At 37.8% G+C, this 24,707-nt stretch overlaps 1 protein-coding gene across 7 annotated transcripts in view; it reads left to right on the top strand.

Moving 5' to 3' along the window:
- Positions 1-24,707, top strand: part of ZRANB3 (zinc finger RANBP2-type containing 3) — a 264,853-nt gene that overhangs the window by 209,281 nt on the left and 30,865 nt on the right. For all 7 annotated transcript variants that reach the window (XM_049712663.1, XM_033420297.2, XM_049712662.1 and 4 more), the window contains 4 exons: positions 3,911-4,030; positions 6,903-7,022; positions 10,180-10,359; positions 11,191-11,343. In XM_049712663.1, the coding sequence (XP_049568620.1) occupies positions 3,911-4,030; positions 6,903-7,022; positions 10,180-10,359; positions 11,191-11,343 (573 nt within the window). The remainder of the gene's footprint in view (positions 1-3,910; positions 4,031-6,902; positions 7,023-10,179; positions 10,360-11,190; positions 11,344-24,707) is intronic.

The following is a 24,707-nucleotide window of genomic DNA, read 5'->3' as shown; positions in this document are numbered from 1 at the left end:
AGACTGGCAGAAACAGCTTGCTTGTGAAGAGGTGGGGAATGCATCTGAGACTAGGGGTACAGTGATTATATAGTTTGTAAGTCTGCAGTGGCTGGTAAATGAATGCACCTTAAAAATACTCCAACTTGATATGTACTTTTTGAAAGGCTTATCACAGTAAATATAGCTCTTTAGGCAAACATGCAGTTTATTAAAGTGGTTCAGTTACCATGGCAACATATCTGGAATTTATAGCTCCTTATTTTGAGAGGGCTTCATTTCCACTTTCTGAGGCACTGAAGTCCAAGGCTAAAGTTCTTAACAGCCTCCAGTCTCATTGTGTGAATTTTTATTGTTTAGAAAACTTAGACATACAAAATTTAGCTTGCAGAATCAATCTTGTGACTTCATAGTCATATGCATGAATTTTAAATAGGTATTTTTCAATTTCAAAATGCCCCCGTTTTAAAATTTTTTTAGTTATTATCAAAGCTACATATGATCATAATTTAACGAGAAGAAATAGACATTTCAAAAAATAATGGTCACCTAAACTTATTCCCCAGAGGCAACCACTTTCTTTTCTTTTAGCTGATTTTTTGGGGATTTACTTCAAATCCCTCAGCAATGTGTTTATCTTGCTTCTTGGTGTGTATTTACTGCTTGCTTTGTAATTTGAGCTGTCATCTATTGGCTTCCCAATATAGAAGATACAATTTTAGCTCTTTCACCCCTCAGCCCCACCCTCACACCCAGACCTTTCCCCTATTCCCATTCTTCTAACAAAGTGATAGGTAGGGAGGTGGGTAGATTGATAAATTGACAGATCAATCTATCAATAGAAAGAGTTGAAGAGATACAGTTTTACTAATTTTATAGAAATGTATACTAATTTTGGCTTGATCACTGTTCACCATGTATATTATTAGAACCATGTTTATAATATTTACAGATGAACCATGTAATATACTATCGATATACTATGGATATTTTCTTTTTTCTTTTACAACTCATTTTCACTAATTCATCCTCAAACTTTACCTTAGTCGTTCAGTCTTCTCTCAGTACCTATAAACATTAGAATTGCATTAATTTTATCTTCTTAAACAAATCTTCCCTGCAGCATTTGATCAGCTGCAGTCTGGACCATTGCTCTTTGGATCTGTTGCAGAGCTCTCATCCAGGGGTTTTTCTTTATTTCTCCTGTGTGCTGAATTACCTCTTTTTTTACATATATATTACTTTCTTTATTTGTTTACTCCATTGTTTGGCTGGACCACATTCTCTAGTAGCCTCCCAAGAAAGCGTATATTGGAGGTAAATTGTTTGAAACCCCTGCATATTTGAAAATGGCTTTGTTCTACTTTTATATCTGATTTTTCATTTGGCTGAACATAAATTGTTAGTTAGAAATCACTTTCTCTCAAAATTTTCAGTACTAATGTTGAGATATCCAATGCAATTCAAATTTTTTATTTTGTTTTGTTCGTGAAATCTATTCTTCCCCTCTCTGGAAGCTTAGAGAATCGTTTGTTTGTTCCCAGTGTTCTAAAATTTCATGATGATGGGCCTCGCTCTGGATCCATTTTCATCCATTGTGAAGGATCTTCAGTGGGCATTTTACAGTTTCCATTTTGGAAACTTACAGCTTTAAGTTCTATAAAATATTCTTAATTTTTTTATTATTTCCTTTTTTTCTGTATTGTTTTCTAGAACTTTTATTTTTCATATATTGCCCTCATGGCCTGGTTCTATAATTTTCTTATATTTTATATTTTCTGTATTTTTTTCCATCTACTTCCTGGAAGATTTTCTTAGCTTAGTAACCAGTGCATTTTTAATTTCTGCTACTATATTTTTACTCTTCAAGAGTACTCCCCCACCCCTACCCCCCCAACTCTTCCCTTTTTTGTAGCATCCTGTTCTTGTTTTATAAATGTAATCTCTTCTAGTTTTTTTCCTCTCTCTGCATAGTTTATCTGTTCATATAGGTTGCTTTCCATAAATGTCTGGTGATCCTTGGTTGTTTGCTTATATTTACAAGTAAGACATTAAATACTGACTAGAAGCTCTTCGTGGATATGTCTTGTAAACTATGGCCTTCAATAAAAAGTGATCTGATTGGGATGTCTTGTTGAGGAACCCCAATATCAATATCTTTAGTCTTTTGTCTTTGGTCAGATATTCTAGAAAAGGATCATTTTATATGATTCTGCTCCCCTGCCTAGAGGACATAAGCCTGTTTGTCTGTTTTGGAACCCTTGGGGATAAGAAGGGGGAGGGGGAGGGATAGATCTCAGCCTTTATTATGTAACTTTCATTTAATTCCCATGATTTTTGCAGGATGACCTACCATCAATGTAGGATTCCTCCATCTAGATACCCTCTATTTTGCCCTTTCCAGAAAATAAATCTATAGTTTTCTGCCAGGATGGATTGGGAAGTCATCTATTATGTGGACTACGTAGAGAAAGGATATGGATCAGTGTTGCACATATTCAGCTACTTAAACAATCTTTCAAACAATCCTCCTGTTTTAGCCACACCCCGATCCTCACTTCCAGAGGTGACATTTCCTGATCACTTTCAGATCACTCCATTTTAAATCAGGTACTTCTCAACACTCCGTACTGGCAGCTTAAGAACTGTCAGGTTGGCTAATCAGTTACCAGGCATCTGTCTACTTTTTAGCTTCCAAAGTTTTGTTGCTATTGATCTGTCTCCAATTTTCTTTTTCTCTATACATTTTTCTATCATTTAAATATAGCACTGAGAAGGAGTGGAGGTTAAATATATTCAGCCTGCTATCTTTTCCCAAAATGTCTAACTAGTTTTTCACAGTTAAGAGACACTATATTCATGTTTTAAATTTAATTCATGCTATCCACTTTAAATTTAACTCCTATTTAATTCATCTCATATTGATTTCTTACTCTTAATTGGTAACCTGGCCTCAAGTTAACTAAGAAAACCCTATTCAGTATGAACTTGTTTGATTTTCTCCCTTCTACCTCACAGTTTTTTTGTATTCCTCCCTGTTCTCTCTTGTGCTCTTAATAGCATTACTCCAGCCTCTTCTGAGACCTTCTCCATCCTAGAGGCAAGCTAAATCCTCTCATTTTCCATTTCTCTTAGCCTTTCTGCACCTTCAACAACCTATTTGTAAACCTACCTAAGTTTCTTAGTTTAAAAAAATGAATAGCCCAACTTTTCATAATCTTTAAACTTCAGCCCAGCTTTCTTACTTTTTCAGTCTTTCCCACACACAAAAAAATGTCATTTGACTTTTTATCTTCCATTTTCTCCTTCACTCTATTCCACTTAGTCTTCTATATGAGCCCTTTTTTAAAAAAATATTTATTTATTTATCTTGACTGTACTAGGTTTTCATTGCGACATGTGGGATCTTCCTTGCAGCATGCGGGATCTTTAGTTGCATGCAGGCTCTTAGTTGCGGCATGCAGACTTCTTAGTTGCAGTATGCATGTGGGATCTAGTTCCCTGACCAGGGATTGAACCCAGGCCCCCTGCATTGGGAGGGCAGAGCCCTACCCACTGGACCACCAGGAAAGTCCCTATATGAGCTTTTTTTGAAAATTACTTTCTAAACAAAACCACCAACCCCTTCCTGGCCACAGCCAACTTGACTACCTACTTTCCTTTGAGACTCTTTCCCTGTCTTGCTTTTTAAAATCTAATTCTTATCTTGCTCTTGTTTTACGTCTCAGTTTTTTTCCCTCTCTTGTCCCTCTTCTTCCGTGTGCTCCTTCACTTGTGGGCTTCTACTTTAAGCTACCTAGAGAACAAAACAATTAAAAGTTCATAGAAACTTACTGATTTTCCAAGTTTTTCTTGCTTTATTAAAGAAAATGACATGATTTTTTAATAAACATTTTTATGACATTAATAAGGTTTAACTTTTAATATTTAGGCAGGTGCTGTAAAGGATTATATTAAGATGATGCTTCGGAATGATTCGCTTAAATTTCTGGTTTTTGCACATCATTTAAGCATGCTCCAAGCTTGCACAGAAGCCGTCATAGAAAACAAGGTATGTTACCATAATTCTATAAAGTACTTCTTAGAATGCAGGGGGGTTTTTTGTTTTTTGTTTTTTTTTTGCGGTACGCGGGCCTCTCACTGTTGTGGCCTCTCCCGTTGCGGAGCACAGGCTCCAGACGCGCAGGCTCAGCAGCCATGGCTCACGGGCCCAGCCACTTCGCAGCATGTGAGATCTTCCCAGACCGGGGCATGAACCCGCGTCCCCTGCATCGGCAGGCAGACTCTCAACTACTGCGCCACCAGGGAAACCCTAGAATGCAGTTTTTAATATACTAAACATCAATTGTAGTTTTATAACTGAGCTTTTTTGCCTTCTTTAGATTATGGGATGGTATTATATCTATAAATTATTATTATGTATTTTTATTGCAGTTATACTAATATTATATTTCTGTTGTATTGATAATATACTATTAAGTTTTCCCTTTTATACCAGTCATAATTTTCCACTGATCAAATTATCTGGATTGATTAAAATATGCTGCCTTGATAGGCTATAATGTGAATTCTGGGTTTGTTACTGGACCATTTGAGATTGGTATAGGCAGTTAAAATTTTTTGTTTACCAACATGGTGACCTTAGAATGTGGGTGATTTTGAGGGGAAAAAGGAATGATTTCAGCCAATTTTAGTGCCCAGCCGCAGTCATACCTTTTAAACTTCCAGGCAGCTTACTCTATAGAATATGATTATTAAGATTTAGTGTAGGTGGGTTTGAAACATATGCCCAGGTAAGCGCCACCAAACCTGCTGGCCTCACTGCATTCTATTCCGTCCACCTTGTTTTCCAACAGCCCTATCGGCCACAGCATCTGCCATTTTTTCTTTCAGAGTGTAAACCTGGTTACATCCAGTGTAAACGTGTCATATGTGCTAAGGGCTTCCAGAGGTGCTCTGAATCGGCCAGAGAAAGTTCCTGACAAATTATATGAGCTTAATATACATGTAGCAGCAGAACCACTTGCCTGTGCAGGTGGATATTTTAAAGGGAGGAATAAAGCCATATTTTTTTAAAACTTTGTATACATATTCAAGCATTTGCTAATATGTTCATTAACATTACCAAAGATGTAATTCTAGTGTTTTCTTCATAGAAAGATTTATGATAATATGATACAGTAAAGTGCTGTATATTAAAAGATGCTTTATCATTATCACATTGTATCTGTGAAACACCCTCTGAGGAAGAGATAATTAGCCTTAGAAATAAATTTTAAATGATTGAACAGTAACGTTAGATTTTTTATTCTGATTCACTACACCTTAAAACCACCGGAATCTTTTCTAAGTGTGTCTCTTCCCACTCCCACTTTACTGGTATGTTTAGAATCCCATTTAGCGTCACTAAGAGTTAAAAACGTAGGTAAAACTCTCCCTAGCCTGACAATGTGTTTTCTTTAGAAAGACCCTCAAAAGATTCTGTAATCTCCCTTGATGGATATTAAGTGGATCACTGGTCAATTTATATCTGTTTTGTGAAGACATAGAAAGTTGATAAGGGGCATTCTATTTAATGATTAACTTGATGATTCCCTTATAAAACTGAGTATTTGTATGTCTCAACTATTTAAGGCAACGTTTTCCATAAAAGTGCATATAAAAATGAGGCAATTTGAAATTCAGGGCTTATATTTGTTTTTACAAAGTTGAGTAATAAGTTCTTTTTAGCTATTCTAACACACACTGATTGCTCCTTTTTCTTAACTCACATCGTTCTTAAAAGAGCACTGTTCAGTTTAGCATTTAATGTTTCCTCACTTTGTAAAAATGTATTTGGGTGTCTTGGTTCCCTACCTCAGTGGAGATGACCATGTCACATATTTCTTTTAAGTTTAATAATGTGAGAAAAGAGAACTCAAATGGTACATTAAAAAAAATGTTTTCCCAGTTAATGTTGCGACATTTCCGGACTACTCTTCATGAATCCCTAATACATGGGCAGAATCTTCTTTTTCTTTTCTCACATGTCTGACTTTACTTTTACTTTGGAATTAGTGATCCTGTTACTTTAGAATTAGTCTGATCCATGATTTAAAGTTTGCTTATTAATTTACATAGAATGTTACTGATAACAACATTAGCTTAATCCAGTAATGATTATAGAGCTCCTGTTATATATGTGGCATCACACCTGGCATTGATGGTATGAAGATGAACTAGACATAGATCCCACTCTCAAGTAGCTTAAAAGATTTAAAAATACAAAATTGTTATAAGAAGCTTTAAAGAAATCTGGTTAAGATTCTTCTTGTATTGGCCTTTCTCACCTCCTGAGATGACCCACACTCCGTCTGGGGAGTGTGTTTCTCTCTGAATAAATCCGCTTCTTGCCTATCACTTTGTCTCTCACTGAATTCTTTCTGTGATGAGACATCAAGAACCTGAGCTTCATTAAGTCCTGACACCAGCTAGACCAACTCCTGCTCATCGTCAACACCATTGGGGACGCCTTCTGTGCTGTTTCTTAGCAACAGCTTTTTGGGCACTATCATCTGGTTGGGAGACTGCCTTGGAAGGGATAACATTTAAAATCGATCCAGGACTTCTACTCCTGAATACATACTTCAGAGAAACTGACACAGGAACACAAAGAGACAGAGACATCTGTGAAGGTATTCCCTGCAGCACAGTTTGCAATACCCCAGAAGTGGAAACAACTGTCTATCAAACAACAAATAGAGTACTATGATATTAGTTAAAAAAAAAAAAAAATTCTTCTTGTGTAACATTTACTAACCTGTCATCTTCACCACTTTCTGTTTTATTATGTGAACATAAAAATAAGCTGTAAAATATGTATAATAAGATGGATGCATAGGAGCTTGTCCTAATTTTGCCATTTCCCTTGTTGTTGGTGGTAGACTCGTTACATTAGGATTGATGGAAGTGTCCCATCTTCAGAAAGAATACATCTGGTTAATCAGTTTCAAAAGGATCCTGAGACTCATGTGGCTATTCTAAGCATTCAGGCTGCTGGTCAGGTAAGAAGTTTCAGGTCTAAATTTGATAATGAATTGTTGAGATGATAAAAATGTCAAGATGATTAACCATAGCTATAACTTTATATCTGGTGTGATAAATATTCATTCTGCTTTGGAGAGTGCTAGAAAGTGTAACAGAAGGAGACCTCAACACCTCTGACTAAGCTTCCTAAATTTTCAAGGAGATAATTTCCTAAAAGAATATAGCTAGTGTGATTATAATACTTTTCCATGATCTTTTCCTTCCTTTGAATTTGCGTAGACTTTTCTCATCCCTTTCTTTATAGCACTTATCTTTGGTTGTTTTCATCAGAGTCTGTGAGACAAGGTGGCCTGAGGGAAAAGAACTCTTCTGTCTTTCTGAACTTTTCAAAGAGTGCCCTTGGTTTGTCCTTTAGAGTTAGGTTTGGCTGTAAGTAAATGAAAACCCAAATTAAGAATGACTTAAATCACAAAGTTTTATTCTCTGATATAGGCAGTCTAAGGCTAGCATGGTAGTTTCTTAGCACTTAGGCCCCTTCTGGTTTTCTGCTTTACCACTCCTAGCAGATATCTCTTTTTTTTTTTAATTTAATTTAATTTTTTTTATACAGCAGGTTCTTATTTGTCATCCATTTTATACACATCAGTGTATACATATCAATCCCAATCGCCCAATTCATCACACCACCATCCCCACCCCCCGCGGCTTTCCCCCCTTGGTGTCCATACGTTTGTTCTCTACATGTGTGTCTCAATTTCTGCCCTGCAGACCGGTTCATCTGTACCAATTTTCTAGTTTCCACATACATGCGTTAATATACGATATTTGTTTTCCACTTTCTGACTTAACTTCACTCTCTGTGACAGTCTCTAGGTCCATCCACGTCTCTACAAATGACCCAATTTCATTCCTTTTTATGGCTGAGTAATATTCCATTGTATATATGTACCACACCTTCTTTATCCATTTGTCTGTCGATGGGCATTTAGGTTGTTTCCATCTAAGAGGGCTGCTAGAGCTTATCCATCACATCTGCGATCCAGGCAGTTGACTGGAGAAAGGCATGCTGTATCTCACTGGCCTGCAGTTAGTCCCAGGGCCACAACTAACTTCAAGGGAAGTTGGAGAAAGTAACTGTTATTCCAATTAGTCATATTAAACATCAGGTGTCACATTACAAAGGAATAAGAATAGATATTAGTCTCTGCCACCCTGTGTAAGAGGGGATCCTTCTGGATGTCTTTCCTACTAACATTCTAAAATATTTTGATGTAAACGTCTAAGCCAGGATATTTAACATAGGGAAAAGTAATTGAGCATATTGCTGTTAAATATCCAACCTGCTACATGGCATATCTGGCAGCTTCTGTGGATTCCAGAATCTGGACCAGGGCCAAAGTTCTCCTTTTACCCAGCTAACTGATGTATATAAAACTGTATATATAGTGAGAATCCATGAGGATGAAGAAGTTCTAGAACTAACTCACTAGGAGTTCTAGCCAAAAGGAGGGTTGTCTCAACACTTTCCTCATGTTGGATTAAATTTCCAGTAATCTAGTTTTATATCTGTTAGAATATTTCAGCCATAGAGAATATCATCAAAAAGAGCTTAAAAGTAGAAATGGAATACTGATAGCTCAGGAGAAGATAAGTAGGAGGAAGCTGGGCAGGAGAGTCTTGGAGTGGCCTGATAAAAGACTTTCTGAAATTAAGATTTTGCAAGGCACCCACATTTTATTCAAGGCTGTATTCCTGAAGACCTTGTATAGTTCAAAACTCATATACTTGAATACTAATATCTTCATAGCAATAAAGGAAGGTATTGTAGAAAGGGCTTTGTTTTGGAGGTTTGTGACTCTTCCATTGTAATTTAATAGCACCTTTTTTTTTTTTTTTGGCCATGCAGCGCCACAGGTAGGATCTTAGTTCCCCGACCAGGGATCGAACCCATGCCCCTGCAGTGGAAGCACGGAATTTTAATCACTTACTGCCAGGGAAGCCCAATTTAGTATCATCTTTGTGTGACGTTGATCCTGCCAACGTCAACGTGGATTCTTGTATGGTCCTATGATACTTGTTACACACTTAAAGGTGTCCATCTTTAAATATCAATACTACTTAATTTTTCTGCATTATCTCTCAATGTGTGGCATTTTATATCCTAAACAGCAGCACAGTTTAGCATGGTGTGTATTTGACTCTCTCCATGTTTTTATTACTTCTAAGTTCAGCTTGAGAACTGGTGCCGCCATTTAATGAATGCTAGTATGATGGTATGTGATATAAAAATACTTCAAGTTAAAATAACAGCACAGCGGTCACAACAGTCACTTATAGAAGTTCCAGTACACGTGAACAACAGCATAGATTGGATTAGATGACACTTCGAAAGTATAGTAGGTATTTCTGCTGACCACCTAATATCACTTACCACTATGTAGCAATAGCGTAATTATGGTCCACATTTCGCTCGGCCTATCCACTTTAAAGTCATGCATTTTTTGACACATTTTTAGTTTGAGGAGATTTGCATTATTTCATATATTAATTGTAAAACAAGACTTAGTTAATATTTTTAATGTTACACTATTTCAAACTGATATAAAATGCAATTGCACAAAAATGCAGTTGTGTTTTATACATCAAGATACAAGTCAGTAAATGTCAGAGTCTTTGGGATGCAACATGAGAAATTCCATAGAAAGAAAAGAGTGTGACTGTAGACATGATTTTCTTGCTTTATAGAACAGCAGTATGAATTAAATGAATAGAGGATGTCATTGCTGTCATAGTTGCCATGGATACCATGTGTTAGAAATTATATTCTCATTTATAATATATTTTATTAGATTTTCCAGTGGTAATGTGAATCCAGTCTTCATCAGAGGTTCAAGTGATTTTGTTTATATATGTATCCATTAAACTGACTTTTGAAATATTGAAGTACCTTTTAAATGTGTTCTTTGTAGTTCACCTGGCTATCTTGCAATAAGCAGTCTTCATTTGCCTTTCATGAATTAAATTTTCTTAATTTGGCTTAAAATGAAAGACTCATTTGTTTTTAAGTCCTTCAGTGTTCACTTGTCCATTGAACATACTCAAAAGACTTTATTATATATGGCTCTATGCTAAATTCTCAGTTTATTTGCATCTCAGTTTCTTTATTTTGCATAGGGTTTGACATTTACTGCTGCAAGTCATGTTGTATTTGCTGAGTTGTATTGGGACCCTGGACACATAAAACAAGCAGAAGACCGTGCTCACCGGATTGGACAGTGCAGTTCTGTGAATATTCACTACCTTATTGCAAATGGGACTCTAGACACCCTTATGTGGGGAATGTTGAATCGCAAGGTAAAGCTTGAATTTAAACCAGGTTACCACTTACTCATTATTACCCATAGCCTGCATGAGTTAAGAGGCTGAGTTTTAGTGTTTTCAGGCAAAGGATATCGAAGTACACTAAGATATTGATGTTGATAGGGACCAAGTCCAGAAAAGGCTTCAATTGGTAGTACTCTACCTGCTATCCTCGGTAATGAGAGACAGACATGAATTTATTTGTGTTCCTATTGTCTTCCAAGCCCTTCTTCTACCATTTTAGCAGCTAGGGGAGGATGAGCTAGTAAGGAACTAAAATGCTTTCAAACCCCTTAGCTTTTTGTCAGCTAAGAATAAACCCTTTTTCAACAGGATTCTTGAGTTCTGGGCTAAATTTTGGACAGAGGACAGCCTGTACCCGGATTCTAGCAAAGGTATTAGGGATGTTGCTTGCTCCGTCCACTCAGCTGTCTCTTCTCCCCAACCTTGAGGGATGTTTATAGAAAGGACTTGACTAAGGTCTAGAGGATGGCTTTCAAGCACTGAGTATAGATATTCAAAATGGCCAATCATATGTATGTTCAATTTCAAAGTTTATAAATATTAGAATAAAAGTTTTTATGAGAAAAGCAAATAGTATAGCTTCTCTAGTTAACCTTTTCCTCATTAAGCATAGGAATCATTGACTTGGCAATTTGGTTGTAATTATAAATAATTATATTACTAAAGCCCTTGATAAGTTGAAACAGTAAGATTTTCTTTATTGGATTCCTTGTGATTTAAATGCAAAATCAAGTTACTACTTAGTAAATGTCAGCTGTGAGGTGACCTGTTGTAAAATTCATATATTTTATCATCTTACAGGCTCAGGTTACAGGGAGCACACTGAATGGTAGGAAGGAAAAACTTAAGGCTGAGGAGGGTGATAAGGAAAAATGGGATTTCCTGCAGTTTGCTGAAGCTTGGACTCCAAATGAAAAGTCTGAAGAGCTCAGGAATGAAATGTTGTTCACTCATGTAAGATTATATGACATTCTTTTCAATTGTTTTTAATATATAACTTTATCATATATTGTTTTAAATAGCAATTTTCAATCGTTCATGCTATTGAAAAGCCTCCACATAAAGATGGAAAAACTCTAAGAACTAAAAGATGACTTTGATTATAAGGAGGCTGCAACAGTGGCTTGTATCTTCCAACAGTTATAGATCAGTGCTTACTGTTCATGTCCTTAGAAAAACAAGCTAAGTAGAATCCAGCCTTAAGAAGAAAATATGGGAGACTATCTCTGTGACCCTGAGGGTAGGGAAAGATGTATTAAATTTGCCACAAAAAGTAACATACACAAGTCACATACTCAGTAAAGATATTTGCATTACAGTGTCCAAAGTATATAAAGAATTTATACAATTCAATTAGTAAAGCAAACAAGCCAACAGAAAAATAGGCAAACCATGTGAGCATCAGAGGAGACCAGAATAGAAAAAAACATGAAAAGAAACTAGCTTCACCAAAATAAGACAAATTCATAAAGGTACCCTTTTCTCTTTACAATTAGTATGTAATCTATGGTGTGATACTTTGAGATCACGTGACTATCCTGTTCCCCAAACTTTCACACAGTGGTTTTAGCATTCATTGATCTTTGCCTGAACCAGTTTTGAAATAGTGTTTTTTCCAATTCCATCATTGCTTCTTTATTTATTAGCTGTTCTGTGAAGAAAAGCTTCTCATTTAAAAAAATATATCATTATGAACTTGGGGATTCTATTATTATTATTTAGTGTGTTATAATCTTTGCCTTTTTTTTTTTTTTTTAAAGATCTGGTTAGTGGAAGCTCCTTTATTTTATTTTGTTTTGGTTTGGTTTTTTTTGTTGTTGTTTTTGGGGTTTTTCTATTGAAGTATAGTTGATTTACAATATTGTGTTAGTTTCAGGTCTAAAGCAAAGTGATTCAGCTATATATATATATATATATATATATATATATATATATATATATATATATTCAGATTATTTTCCATTATAGGATCTTACAAGATATTGAATATAGTTCCCTGTGTTATACAGTAGGATCTTGTTGTTTATCTATTTTATGTATAGTAGTTTGTATCTGTTAATCCCATACTCCTAATTTATCCCTCCCCTCCCTCCCTTTCCCCTTTGGTATTCATAAGTTTGTTTTCTATCTGTGAGTCTGTTTCTGTTTTACAAATAAGTTCAATTGTATTATATTTTAAATTCTACATATAAGTGATAATCATATGATACTTGTCTTTCTCTGACTTACTTCACTTAGTATGATAATCTCTAGGTTTATCCATGTTGCTGCAAATGGCATTATTTCATTCTTTTATGGCTGGCTAGTATTCCACTGTGTGTGTTTGTGTGTGTGTGTGTATGCCACAATTTCATCTGTCAGTGGGTATTTAGGTTGTTTCCATGTCTTGACTATTGTAAGTAGTGCTGCAATGAACATTGGGGTGCATGTATCTTTTTGAATTAGAGTTTTCTCCAGATATACACCCAGGAGTGGGATTGCTGGATCATATGACAATTCTATTTTTAGTTTTTTGAGGAACCTCCATACTGTTTTCCATAGTGGCTGCACCAATTTACACTCCCGCCAACAGTATAGGAGGGTTCCCTTTTCGCCGCACCCACTCCAGCATTATTTGTGTGTGTGTATATATATGTATTATTTCTGTGACATATATATATATACCACATATAAGTGATATCATATGATATTTGTCTCTCTCTATCTGACTTACTTCACTTACTATGATAATCTCTGGATCCATCCATGTTGCTAAAAATGGCATTATTTCATTCTTTTTTTCATTTTTAATATGGCTGAGTGATATTCCATTGTATATTTATACCACATCTTCTTAAACATGGGCATTTGGATTGCTTCTGTGTCTTGGCTCTTATAAATAGTGCTTCTGTGAACATTGGAGTACATTATCTTTTCCAATTAGAGTTTTCGTCTCTTCCAGATATATGCCTGGGAGTGGGATTGCAGGATTTCTTATTTGTTGACTTTTTAATGATGGTCATTCTGACTGGTGTGAGGTGGTACCTCATTCCTACAACCAAACAATTCCATTGCTAGGGATATATTCTCCTGCGTGTGTATAAGGGTACATGTATAAGGATGTGTACCAAGTCAGTTTTTAGAATGCAGAAAATTGGAAACAAACAAAATGCCTTTCAGTAGGAGAATGGCTACATAAATTGTCATAAGATACTACTTAGAAGTTAACATGAATGAATTAGGTTTATATGCATTAACATGATCAGATTTTGAAAACATAATGTTAGTTTTTTAAATGCAGAGCATACACACAAATATTATGTATTTATGAATACATATATATGTAATGATATATATAAACAAAGATTGGAAGAATACATAATAAATTTATTGCCTCTGGAAGAGGAGGAGAATGGGTCTGAGGAAGACTAAAAGTGTGGTAGCAGCTTTATCAGAAATATTTTATTTCTTTCATTTTAAAAAAGTATCAGAAGTAACTATTACAATATTAGTACTTGTAAATTTTGAATGGTGGGTATATGGATATTTGTTATATTCTCTGTACAGTAACAGATGCTTTTTGGAGGCCATATATAAACTGAATAAGAAATAATACAGAAGCTTATAGTCATTCAAACTGTCTGCTTTTTTTCCTAGCCCTTCTGGAGCAATATAGTGTGAGAGTTATAGGGAGTTTAATTTTTGAAAGAATGGATCAGATATTATAGGAATGAAATTGAAGTCTGTACACATTTTCTCATAATGCAAAATTAAAATTTTAATGTCAAGTTTAGTTCCATAAAAACATGTTTTTTATGTGGAATCTTACTAAGTTTCTTATGTATCCTATTTGGAGGGCTAGTATATTTTTCTTTTCTAGAATACTAGAATGCTATTCTGTCAAATTTGCTAAAAAAATAGAAGAATTATTTCTAAGACATTTTTCTTTTATTTTAAAAACTTTTCTTTTAGTAGTGCTTATTATATTTTGGTCTATAAAAATCAATAGATATCATAGGTATTTAAAAAATATAACTAAAACCATGACTTGTAGCTGTTCTTTCTCTAAAATTCCCTGTTGAACTATGTCTGAGTTAGTTTCTAAGATAAATATTAAGAACTTGAAACACATCTTCCCACATTTATACATGTTTATTGTTTTTAAGTGTCTCTGAAGAAAAGTGTATATCTGTGTACAAAGTTTAAAAAAAAATTGCCTAGTCATCCTTACCAAATCTTGCGTTCCTGAATTAGGTGTTTATCTTTCATAGTTCAGTGTGTTACCTTGCACAGATTTCTCAATGCATGTCTTTTACACAGATGGTTTTATATAAACTGGAATCTTGTAATGTGGAGACCATTTGTTCAGTTTGCCTTGTTTTGCTTTGTATTTGTTTTTGTTTCTTTGTTTGTTGGCCAGGATGTGAAGTGTGTTTTAAAGGACCTTAGGTGAGGTTGCTGCTCATCGGTTTTTGTCTTTATACCCTCCAGCTTCATGCATCTTAAGAAATGTTCAATTTGTTGAGAGGTCCTAAGGAAATTTAACCAACATGTTTTTCTTCTGAATGTTGCCAGAATTTCAGCATTTCCTATGGGAATTTTTCTATCTATAATGATGTCTTTCAGATCCTTTTTTAAAGCCTTTAAAAAAAATTGTCTACATTTAGCATTTTTAGGATACTTCCAATTTTGCCGATTAAACTTTGCCAAATTAACTAATTTTGCCCATTGTCATCAAAAACTTGTTTAACTAAAATGTTGATAACAGTTCTAATTGGATGGTTTTTAACAGCTTATGAATATTTCTGTAGTGTCAGCATTTTAAGGAACGTTCACTTTATCTCTGTCCCGGCATCTGGCTGCTGCAGCTGGAGGTTAGAGCTGGGGCAAAGAAGAGGGACCTTCCAAGGCCAGAGGAACAGACTATGTGTTAGTCAGTGCATGGCTCAGCCCAGGCCGTCAGCTCTAGAGAAAGAGAGACCAGGAGGCTCAAACAGGAGGAGACCAGGGTGCAGAGAGTGAGCCTGCAGGGCAGGGAGAGGATGAACTGAGGCAGAAAGAGTCAGGAGACTCCAGGTCCCTGGGTCCCTAGTTCCCCATAGTCTTCTTAACCCTCCCAGTATCATCACATTCAAAATGCTGTGGACTCTATAAATGATTTTTTAGATGGCCAATAAATGTGGTAAATTTGGCAAGTTGGTCTTCAGTGAATTGGGTTTCAGGTGGATTGACTTTCAGCATATGGGCTTTTGGCAAATTGTTTTCTGTGAATTAACCTAGAGCTAATATTAGTATGATTATGGGTCCTGGGGACAGAGAGACCACTGGTTAGGAAAAAGAGAAGGAGGATGAGAGAATATTTTCCTGAAAAAAATTTTTATATTAGTTTTGCTCTTTCCTGCCTTCTTTCTCCCCTGGGGTTCATTCCAGAGCGGCATTATTTTTGTCTCCCTCCTCTCTTAATCAGAATTCTCTGTCTGTCACATAACTCAGCTAATTTATCGGGATTAAAAAATGTATGGAACTGGGGCTAGTACTCTACCAGTATATATGGATATAGGTGTACTGGCTGTTAAATGTTAAGTATTTTGGTAACGGTCCATAGCCACTTCTTCAGTCCCTTCACTGTACTCCCTCACCCCACCGCTAGGGCCTCCTGGACCTCGTCGTTATGCTGCACAGCATGGGCCTCTAGAAGTCTGGTTCATACCCCTGCTGTAGCTGTTGCTAAGTATTTAAATAACACCCTGCATGGAATTAATCCACACAAATGTATAAGTCACAATTCTTTACCCATCCTAGATATATTTACATTTTTAAAGCAGTTATTTATTAACCCAAATGAAGCTCAAATTGAAGTCCAACTCAAATGAAAAGAAATAATTCCACCACCACAAGGAAAGCCTAGGTGGCTATCCCTTCAGTAACCAGTCCCGCCTGGGAGTCCATCACCAGGGTGACTGTCTCAGATGCAATCCACTTTCTCAAGCTTCTTCCTTTATTCTACGTTTGAATGTGCATGGCTTCTAAGTACTCTTGGTTTTGCAGTGTTTTGATTTTCCTACATTGGCTTCCATGGAGTGATAAAGTAGGGCATCTCCAGATGGAAGGAGAGAAAGGTATGAGCTATATTATTCTATATTGTCATTTCCAAGTAACTACAGGCTGTTTCTGAATAAAATAGAATGAGTAGAGTATTCAAATAGGAAGCCTGCCTCTCTAATTTTCATTTTTTCCTGCCATCATCTCAGGGGTATCCCTTCTTTTAGCCATAGCTGTGGGAAATTGGGCCCTTCCGTTAACCTCTTTAGGATCTTTTCCGGTCCTCTTTTGGCCCATAATGGATAAGAGCCAGCAGCAGCATTTATGCAGCCATTTTAAGTCCCTAGATCACTAGATGGCTTCTGAGGTCCCTTTCATTTATTTTATATATATATAAAATAATGTATCTGAAGAGAAACTTGGTGTGTAAGAGACTCATAGATAAGTAAAAGAAAGGACTCTAACCTAATATGGGTAACAAGTCCAGCTCCTGCGTAGGATAAATCTTCTTTCTGCTTGGTTTCTCTTCTCCAAATCTCGCTGAGCCAGAGCTGCTTCCATTTCGTTACTTCAGACAGTAGTTCTCTTTCCATTTTGGAACAGATCTCTAGATAGTTCCCAAATTTAGCCACACTGTGGTCTCTGCTTTCCCTCAGCAGTTGTTTTCATTTTTGTAGGCTTTTAGTTCAATTATCTCCCGATTTTCCTTTCTTCTCACTAGCCTCTCCCTGGTTGTCTCATCTTCCTTTCCTTGTGGTAGTACTTACATCTTTGACCTGGCTCACACCCTGCCTTTTCTCTGTCATAATCATTCTTAAGTCCCCTGGTCTGCTGTCCTCAAGGCCACCTAGAACATTCTTCACCCAAAGCAAATTTACATTTGAAACACCCATATTTGCATTAAAAATATACAGGATGATTACTGGTCTGCTGAAAAAAAAATTCTATGTAGTTGAAAATGAACTTTTTTTTTTTAATGTATTTATTTTATTTATTTTTGACTGCATTGGGTCTTTGTTGCTGTGCGCGGGCTTTCTCTAGTTGTGGCGAGTGGGGGCTACTCTTCATTGCAGTGCGTGGGCTTCTCATTGAGGTGGCTTCTCTTGTTGCAGAGCACGGGCTCTAGGCACGCGGGATTCAGTAGTTGTGGCACGTGGGCTCAGTAGTTGTGGCTCGCGGGCTCTAGAGCACAGGCCCAGTAGTTGTGGCACATGGGCTTAGTTGCTCCATGGCATGTGGCGTCTTCCCAGAGCAGGGCTCGAACCCATGTCCCCTGCATTGGCAGGCGGATTCTTAACCACTGCGCCACCAGGGAAGTCCCTGAAAATGAGAACTCTTAAGCACGCTGTGAAATTTAAAAATATGCCCCAAAACTTCAAAAATAAGCTTTACATTTTTTATTAAATGCCAGCATTGTACAAAATGTTTGTTTTGTTGTGAGCTAAGAAGTGCAAATAAGAAATTGTCTCATACATATAAAAAATAACCTTGTTTCCCACATATGGTCTACTTTAAAAAACAGTGAAAGCAAAAAGAAAGTTGACCACAAGAGCTCTATATTCATGAAGTATAAATCATTCTTATCCCAAATCTCTTGTTTCTCAGTATGCTAAAACACTACTTTCTTGAAGGTAACACATCTTAAATTAGAATATTTATTTAATATGTATTTTAGAATTCAAACCATTATGTAAACATGATGTAATTAGTTTGCATAATTGCCTAATAATAAGAACAAGAGGGTAGCCTCATTGTTATGGATAGAGACATAAATATCTCTGTCACAGCTTACATCATATAGTGCTATTATTAGGCATTTTTCTTGTTTACCTTTATGACTTCATTTCACTCAGTGAAAATAATTAACATGTACGGAGTATTCCCCATAGCCACTGTGCCAAGCCCTGAACACTCATGACCTTATTTAACCTTCACAGCTACACCATAAGGCAGATACTGTTACCATGCCCCCACTAAAGCTCAGGAAGATTAAATTGCCTGCCCAAGTTCATACAGCCAGTAAGTAGCAGAGTTGGGATTTGAACTCAGGTCTTTTTGCTGCAAAGTCTACCTTCATAACCTTGCCAAACTATACTAGATGCATTAGAGTTAGCCCATTGTGGCTCAACAGTTATCTGTGGAATGAAAAGAACATTGAAACACTTCAGTTTGGTTAGCTAGTGTTTATGGGATGTTTACTACTGTTACGGACCAGGGTTCTTGGCCTCCTTAATCAATAGAAATTGATCAGAGGCCAGACAAGAAATTCAGGCAAGGCTCTGTTGGGGCCCCTGCTGCAGCATGGGGGGAGCAGGAACAAGCAACAGCTTCCCTTGCTTGCTTGCTCGCTCAGGGGGAGTGAGCTGGATCCTTATGTGGGATGAGGGCAGGGGTGTGTCCAGGGGTCAGGCCGGAGTGGGGGCTTAAGTGGTCTGCCCACCCCTTCGGTGGTGTTTTGTGTAGGGAGCATGTACAGTCGCTGCTTTTGCTCCCAACCCCCTGCTTTTGCTCCCGGCTCTTCAGAAGTGGCAGTTGGGCTTTTTGGTCTTTTTGCATCTTGGTGTCCATAATTTGCCCCAACTGCCATGCACACAGTTATTTTTAGTTTCTTATAGTTTCTTTGTATTTTGTTGCTGGAGGAAACGTTTGTTCAGGTGCAAGCATTGCAGCAAAGGGTCCCAGGTCCCATGTCCCAGCCTGTCTTACTATGTATAGGGTATTCAAAGATTATTCATTATATAAACAGTTATTAAGATTATTATGTATAATTCTTTCACGTTGCTGTACAGCAGAAACTAACACAACATTGTAGGGACTTCGCTGGTGGTCCAGTGGGTAAGACTCCAAGCTCCCAGTGCAGGGGGCCCAGATTCGATCCCTGGTCAGGGAATTAGTTCCCACATGCATGCCTCAACTAAAGATCCCACATGCCACAACAAAGATCCCGCATGCCACAACTAAGAGCCGGCACAGCCAAGAGAAAGAAAGAATCATCTTTCTCAAAAAAAAGAAAGGAAAGAAACTAACACGACATTGTAAGTCAACTATACTCCAATAAAAATTAATTTTAAAAAAGATTATATGAAATGCAAATCAAAACCACAAGGAGATACCACTTCACACCCACTAGAATGACTAAAATTAAAAAGACAGACAACATGTATTGGCACAGATGCAGAGAAATTAGAACATTTATACACTGCTGGCAGGAATGGAAAATGGTGCAGCCATTTTGAAAAACAGCCTGACAGTTTCTTAAAATGTAAAAACACAGATTTAATGTATGACTCAGCAATTCTGTACTCCTAAGGGAGTTGGAAACATATATCCACATAAAACCTAGTACATAAATGTCATAGCAGCATGTCTCATAATAGCCAAAAAATTGAGAACAGTCCAAATGTCTATCAGTTGATGAACGGATAAACAAAATATGGTGTATATATATATGTCCATACAATGGAATATTATTCAGCCATAAAAAGGAGTGAAGTTCTGAGGCATGCTGCAACATAGATGAATCCTGAAAACGTTTTGCTAAGTGAAAGAAGACAGACACAAAAGGCCACATATTGTTTGGTTCCATTTATATTTAGTGGCCAGAATAGGCAAGTACATAGAGATATAAAGTAGATTAGTGGTTGCCAGGGGCTTGAGGGAGGGAGGGATGGGAAGAGGCTGCTTACTTGGTATGGGGTTTCTTTTTGAGGGTGATGGAAGTGTTTTACAATTAAACAGTGGTGATGGTTACATAATTATACTAAAAGGCCCTGAATTAGACACTTTAAAAGAGTGAATTTTATAGTATATAAATAGATTACATCTCACTAAAGCTGTTATTTTCTTTTTTTCTGTTTTTCTTTTTTCTTTTTTTGGCTGTACCACACTGCAAGCAGGATCTTAGTTCCCTGACCAGGGATCAGACCTGTGCCCCTTGCAGTGGAAGCGCCAAGTCTTAACTACTGGACCGCCAGGGAAGTCCCTAAAGCTGTTATTTTAAAAAGACTATATGCTAGGTGCAAAGATAAGGAAAACAGCTAACTTTCCTTTGGAGCTTACTCTGTAACTGGGAGAGATGATCATAAGCGAATCATTTTAATGCAATATAATAAATGTGAAAATAGAGATATATAACCAGGCTCTGGAAACATAGGATAGAATAAATAAATACTTGGGGCATGTGGGAAAGTTTCCCTTGAGAAACATCAGAGCTGGATTATGAAGAATGAGTTCAAAAGGAGTGGGTCCTGGTTCAGGCAGAGGGACCACCAAAAGCATGCCCCAAAGCCCAGTGATAGGAACAGATGTCCTGGGAATGGGAATTCCATGCAAATGTGTGAGTGCAGGGCACACTGAGAAGTGAGTCAAAGGAGAGGAAGCATGAACCTTTGGCACCAATGAGATGGAGTGGAGCCCACGCATGCCACGCCAAGAAGTTGCACTGTATCCTAGGGAAGTAGTGTAGTGTCATCAGAGGCTTTTAAGCAGATAAATAACATGGTCAGATTTCTGTTTTCTCAAGGTGCTCCTCGTGGCAGTGTGGGAAATGAATGGGAGGGAGAAGGGACAGAGGTTCTTGGAGGCAGCGGGATCTGGAGAATGGATTTCTTCTGCCCTCCCTCCCATCCAGTTTGAACCTGTGGTAAAGGGATTTTCTGTTTCCACTCCTCAGGGGTTTCTCCCCAACCCCAGAGGAGGAGTTGTTAATCTAATTTTTTTCAGCCTGAGAACTTGGGCCACAGTTCAGGGCTAGTGCTTCACAGAGGCATGCTTCTCCTGTACTATGTCTCCACCGGAAGCAGGCCCTGTAGTCTTCTCTGTTCGATTTGGGGTGAGAAGTAGGAAGTCCCATTATGGCCTTGGGTTCTGGTTGGTTTCTTTAATATACCTTTTACCAAATTTTACTTGGGTGCTTTTAGGCACTTACAGGTTTATTACTAAAGCCAGTTCCTTTTTTTTTTTTTTGCGGTACGCGGGCCTCTCACTGCCGTGGCCCCTCCCGTTGCGGAGCACAGGCTCAGCGGCCATGGCTCACGGGCCCAGCCGCTCCGCGGCACGTGGGATCTTCACGGACCGGGGCACGAACCCGTGTCCCCTGCATCGGCAGGCGGACTCTCAACCACTGCACCACCAGGGAAGCCCCAGCCAGTTCCTTTTTATTCATAAGGCTATTACTATATAAAAGTCTCCTTTGTCAGGGATTCCCAACCGGGGTATGGGGCACTAAACTCCACCCCGAACTCCTAACAGTGGTAGTGGGAATAGAGATAGAAAAATTCCAGACATTTCAGAGGTAGAATTATCATAGTGAGGCCTGGGAGGTACCTGTCTAACAGCAGCAGGTACAGGAGGAGTAGAAGGGATTGAAGCAGGCATTTAAGGGAGATGCCATAACCAGAGGCATGCCAGTAGGTAAGGGCAGGACAAATGGAAGCCATAGGAAGTGATCCAGTTTAGTCTAAAACTGGAGAATCCATAGCAGAGGACTTCATATTAATTTGGTAAACAGTGAAGAGCAAAGAGATTGTGATGGTAGAAGGTGAGCAGGCTTACGGGCAGAGTGAAGACCCCGCTCAGGCCCCCTGGAGTTTGAGGAGCCTCTGAACCACTCAGCTGATGTCTGTGAGGCATTTGGAGGTCAGGCCTAGAGCTTAGGAGAGAGATTATGGCACGTCGGCCCTGATGAATTTACCCCTGTCCGTCATGTTCTAGTGATCCGTGCACTGTGTTATATGTAATATTTTGCTGGGATTTCTAATTGCCCTTATTGAGGTGGCTGTTCCCAAAGACATTTGCCTGCACTGCTTTTTTTTTTTAATTGATTTATTTAATTTATTTATTTTTGGCTGTGTTGGGTCTTCATTGCGGTGTGCGGGCTTCTCATTGCAGTAGCTTCTCTTGTCGCAGAGCACAGGCTCTAGGCGCACTAGGGCTTCAGTAGTTGTGGCATGCGGGCTCAGTAGTTGTGGTTCGTGGGCTCTAGAGCGCAGGCTCAGTAGTTGTAGTGCACGGCCTTAGTTGCTCTGCAGCATGTGAGATCTTCCCAGACCAGGGCTCGAACCCGTGTCCCCTACATTGGCAGGCAGATTTTTAACCACTGCACCACCAGGGAAGCCCAGCCTACACTGCTTTTGATGTCATCTTTAAAAATAAGTAATAACATTTTCTTTTTTACCACTTTGGTTTTTTAACCAGAGTGTTGTTTTATTTTGTTTGCTTTGTTTTCTCTATGCCCACAGAGAAAAACTTGTTGTGCCTAAGAGTGGATCACTGCCAAAATTTTATTTAATTAGTACACGGGGATGGACATTGTGTGAAATCTGAAAAAGTCATTTCTTTTTTAGGAGAATTTAAATTCATTTTTCAGTTAGATGATTGAAACCCTACTTTTGTCACTGTATATCCCCTGGCTTGTTTAAATCTTAGTGAAGCCTTTTTAGTTCCAGTTCCAATCATCAGTCGCCTGCCATTCAAGAGACCCGCAAGATGTCCCAGTCACCCATTTGTAAACGGTGGTTTTGTTAATTCTTTGGGGAACAGGAGAGGAAAGACATGAGGCAGTACTGGTTTCTCCCAGAGCTGCCCTTTGATCAAAGTCTATTAAACCCGACACCAGTGCTCTTGTTGGTGGCGTGTGCTGCCCTGGAATGGCACCAGGCTTTGAAGTGTTTTATTGTGTTTTATGAGTTTAACCAGATTTCCTTTTCCTCTCCTTCAGTTCTAATAACAGACTTTTAATCCTATCATCATGGCCAGGGGATTTGTCTCTAAAGAGCAGTTGTTTACCATGGTGCAAAACAGAGCAAATGTATTAGGTCCCTGAACCTTTCAAATAAACACACGCATTTTGCCACCTTAAGCATTTTGCAGTTTTTATTCCCAGCACTTCTCACCAAAAGCAATATTTTTTCTTTTGCTTTTCAAAAACAGTATTGAACAAAAGACAGGAACACAGTAACTGAGTGTCAGCTGTATAACTGAGGGCAGGAATATGTTCTTCCGTTTTCTACATTTCTTATTACACAGGCATGTTGACTTAACTGTGTTTTCTCCAAAGCCTTGTGATAAAAATCACTATAATCTTAGATTGCTCCTCTTATTTAAAAACACCTACTTTTAAGTTCCTTATTTATCACACATTAAAAGGGTCACTTAATACAGTTTCTTTACAGTCATGATTTATTGTAAGATTTATTATAAGATAATTTACAAATATCTTGCTATCTTTAGTAATTTAACCAATGGACCAACAATTTCTTCTGACAAGGACAGCAGTAAGCTAAAAACAAAATCAGCTGGCTGAATCTTCTTTGCCTCTTGTCTGAGGATGAAACTCGATTTTCATTAGTCCAGAGCTGCGGCACCGGAGATGATTTCATTCAGCTCCTTGGTGATGACAGCTTGGCGGGTGTGAGCTGGATGGACAATTTCAGGGGTTTCTCAGGCTCACTGAAGGCCTCTTGTGAGAGGCCCATGGATCCCAAGTTAAGAACTCCTATTCAGTAAACCTTTTAACCCTTCTCTGTTCCCACCTAATGCATGTAATTATCGTCAGGATGTGTCCCAGAGATTTTCTCACCTATTTCTCTATCAGTCATAGCCATTGAATGTCAGAGAAACCTAACCAACCAACTTCCTGCCTGACTGCTCAGAGGCTTCAATCTAAAAACATACAACTGATAATATAGACCAGGTTTCTAATTGATTATCTCAAAGGAAGTCTTTATTATTCCTGTTAGGCCTTATGCTTCTGCCAGCCCTGTGGCCGGGGCACTAACTCGTAAGGTCCACTACCTGTAACCACATTCATCATTGTGCAGTTTAGCCATCATAACATTAAAGTCTACTGATTAATCTTGTCCTCTCCTTTTCCTAAAATTATACCTCAAGTGTATCCTTTGGTTCCCAAAATTATATAAAATGATCCCCTTTCCACCCACGGCTCCTTTTCTGTATTTTATATTCTCCAGTCTCACTTTATTTTTACCCAAGCAGCCATGATTTCAAAATTGCCCCCATACTGGCTACTCCCAGGCACTGTAAGTTAACCCTTGTTGTGGTGGAGGTATACATCAATTTCTGATTGCTGTCAGTCACTGCTAACCTTTACTCTCAACCTGCTTCTGATACATAATGGGAGTTTCTCAAATGCTAATTTCTAAAATTAGTCACTGCTTACATAGTAAATGAAGTTATTTTTAAAACGGCTTAATTAAATAGCTTAATTAAAGAGGTCAGCTGTAAGACCTGATATTTTAAGGCCCTGAGAATTTTTTTTAAGATTTCTTAGGTTTTGG

The sequence above is a fragment of the Orcinus orca genome, chromosome 7, assembly GCF_937001465.1.
Source record: "Orcinus orca chromosome 7, mOrcOrc1.1, whole genome shotgun sequence".
NCBI classification, from domain to species: domain Eukaryota; kingdom Metazoa; phylum Chordata; class Mammalia; order Artiodactyla; family Delphinidae; genus Orcinus; species Orcinus orca.
Note: the sequence above shows the minus strand (reverse complement) of the source record. Positions and strands in the feature narration are given on the sequence as shown.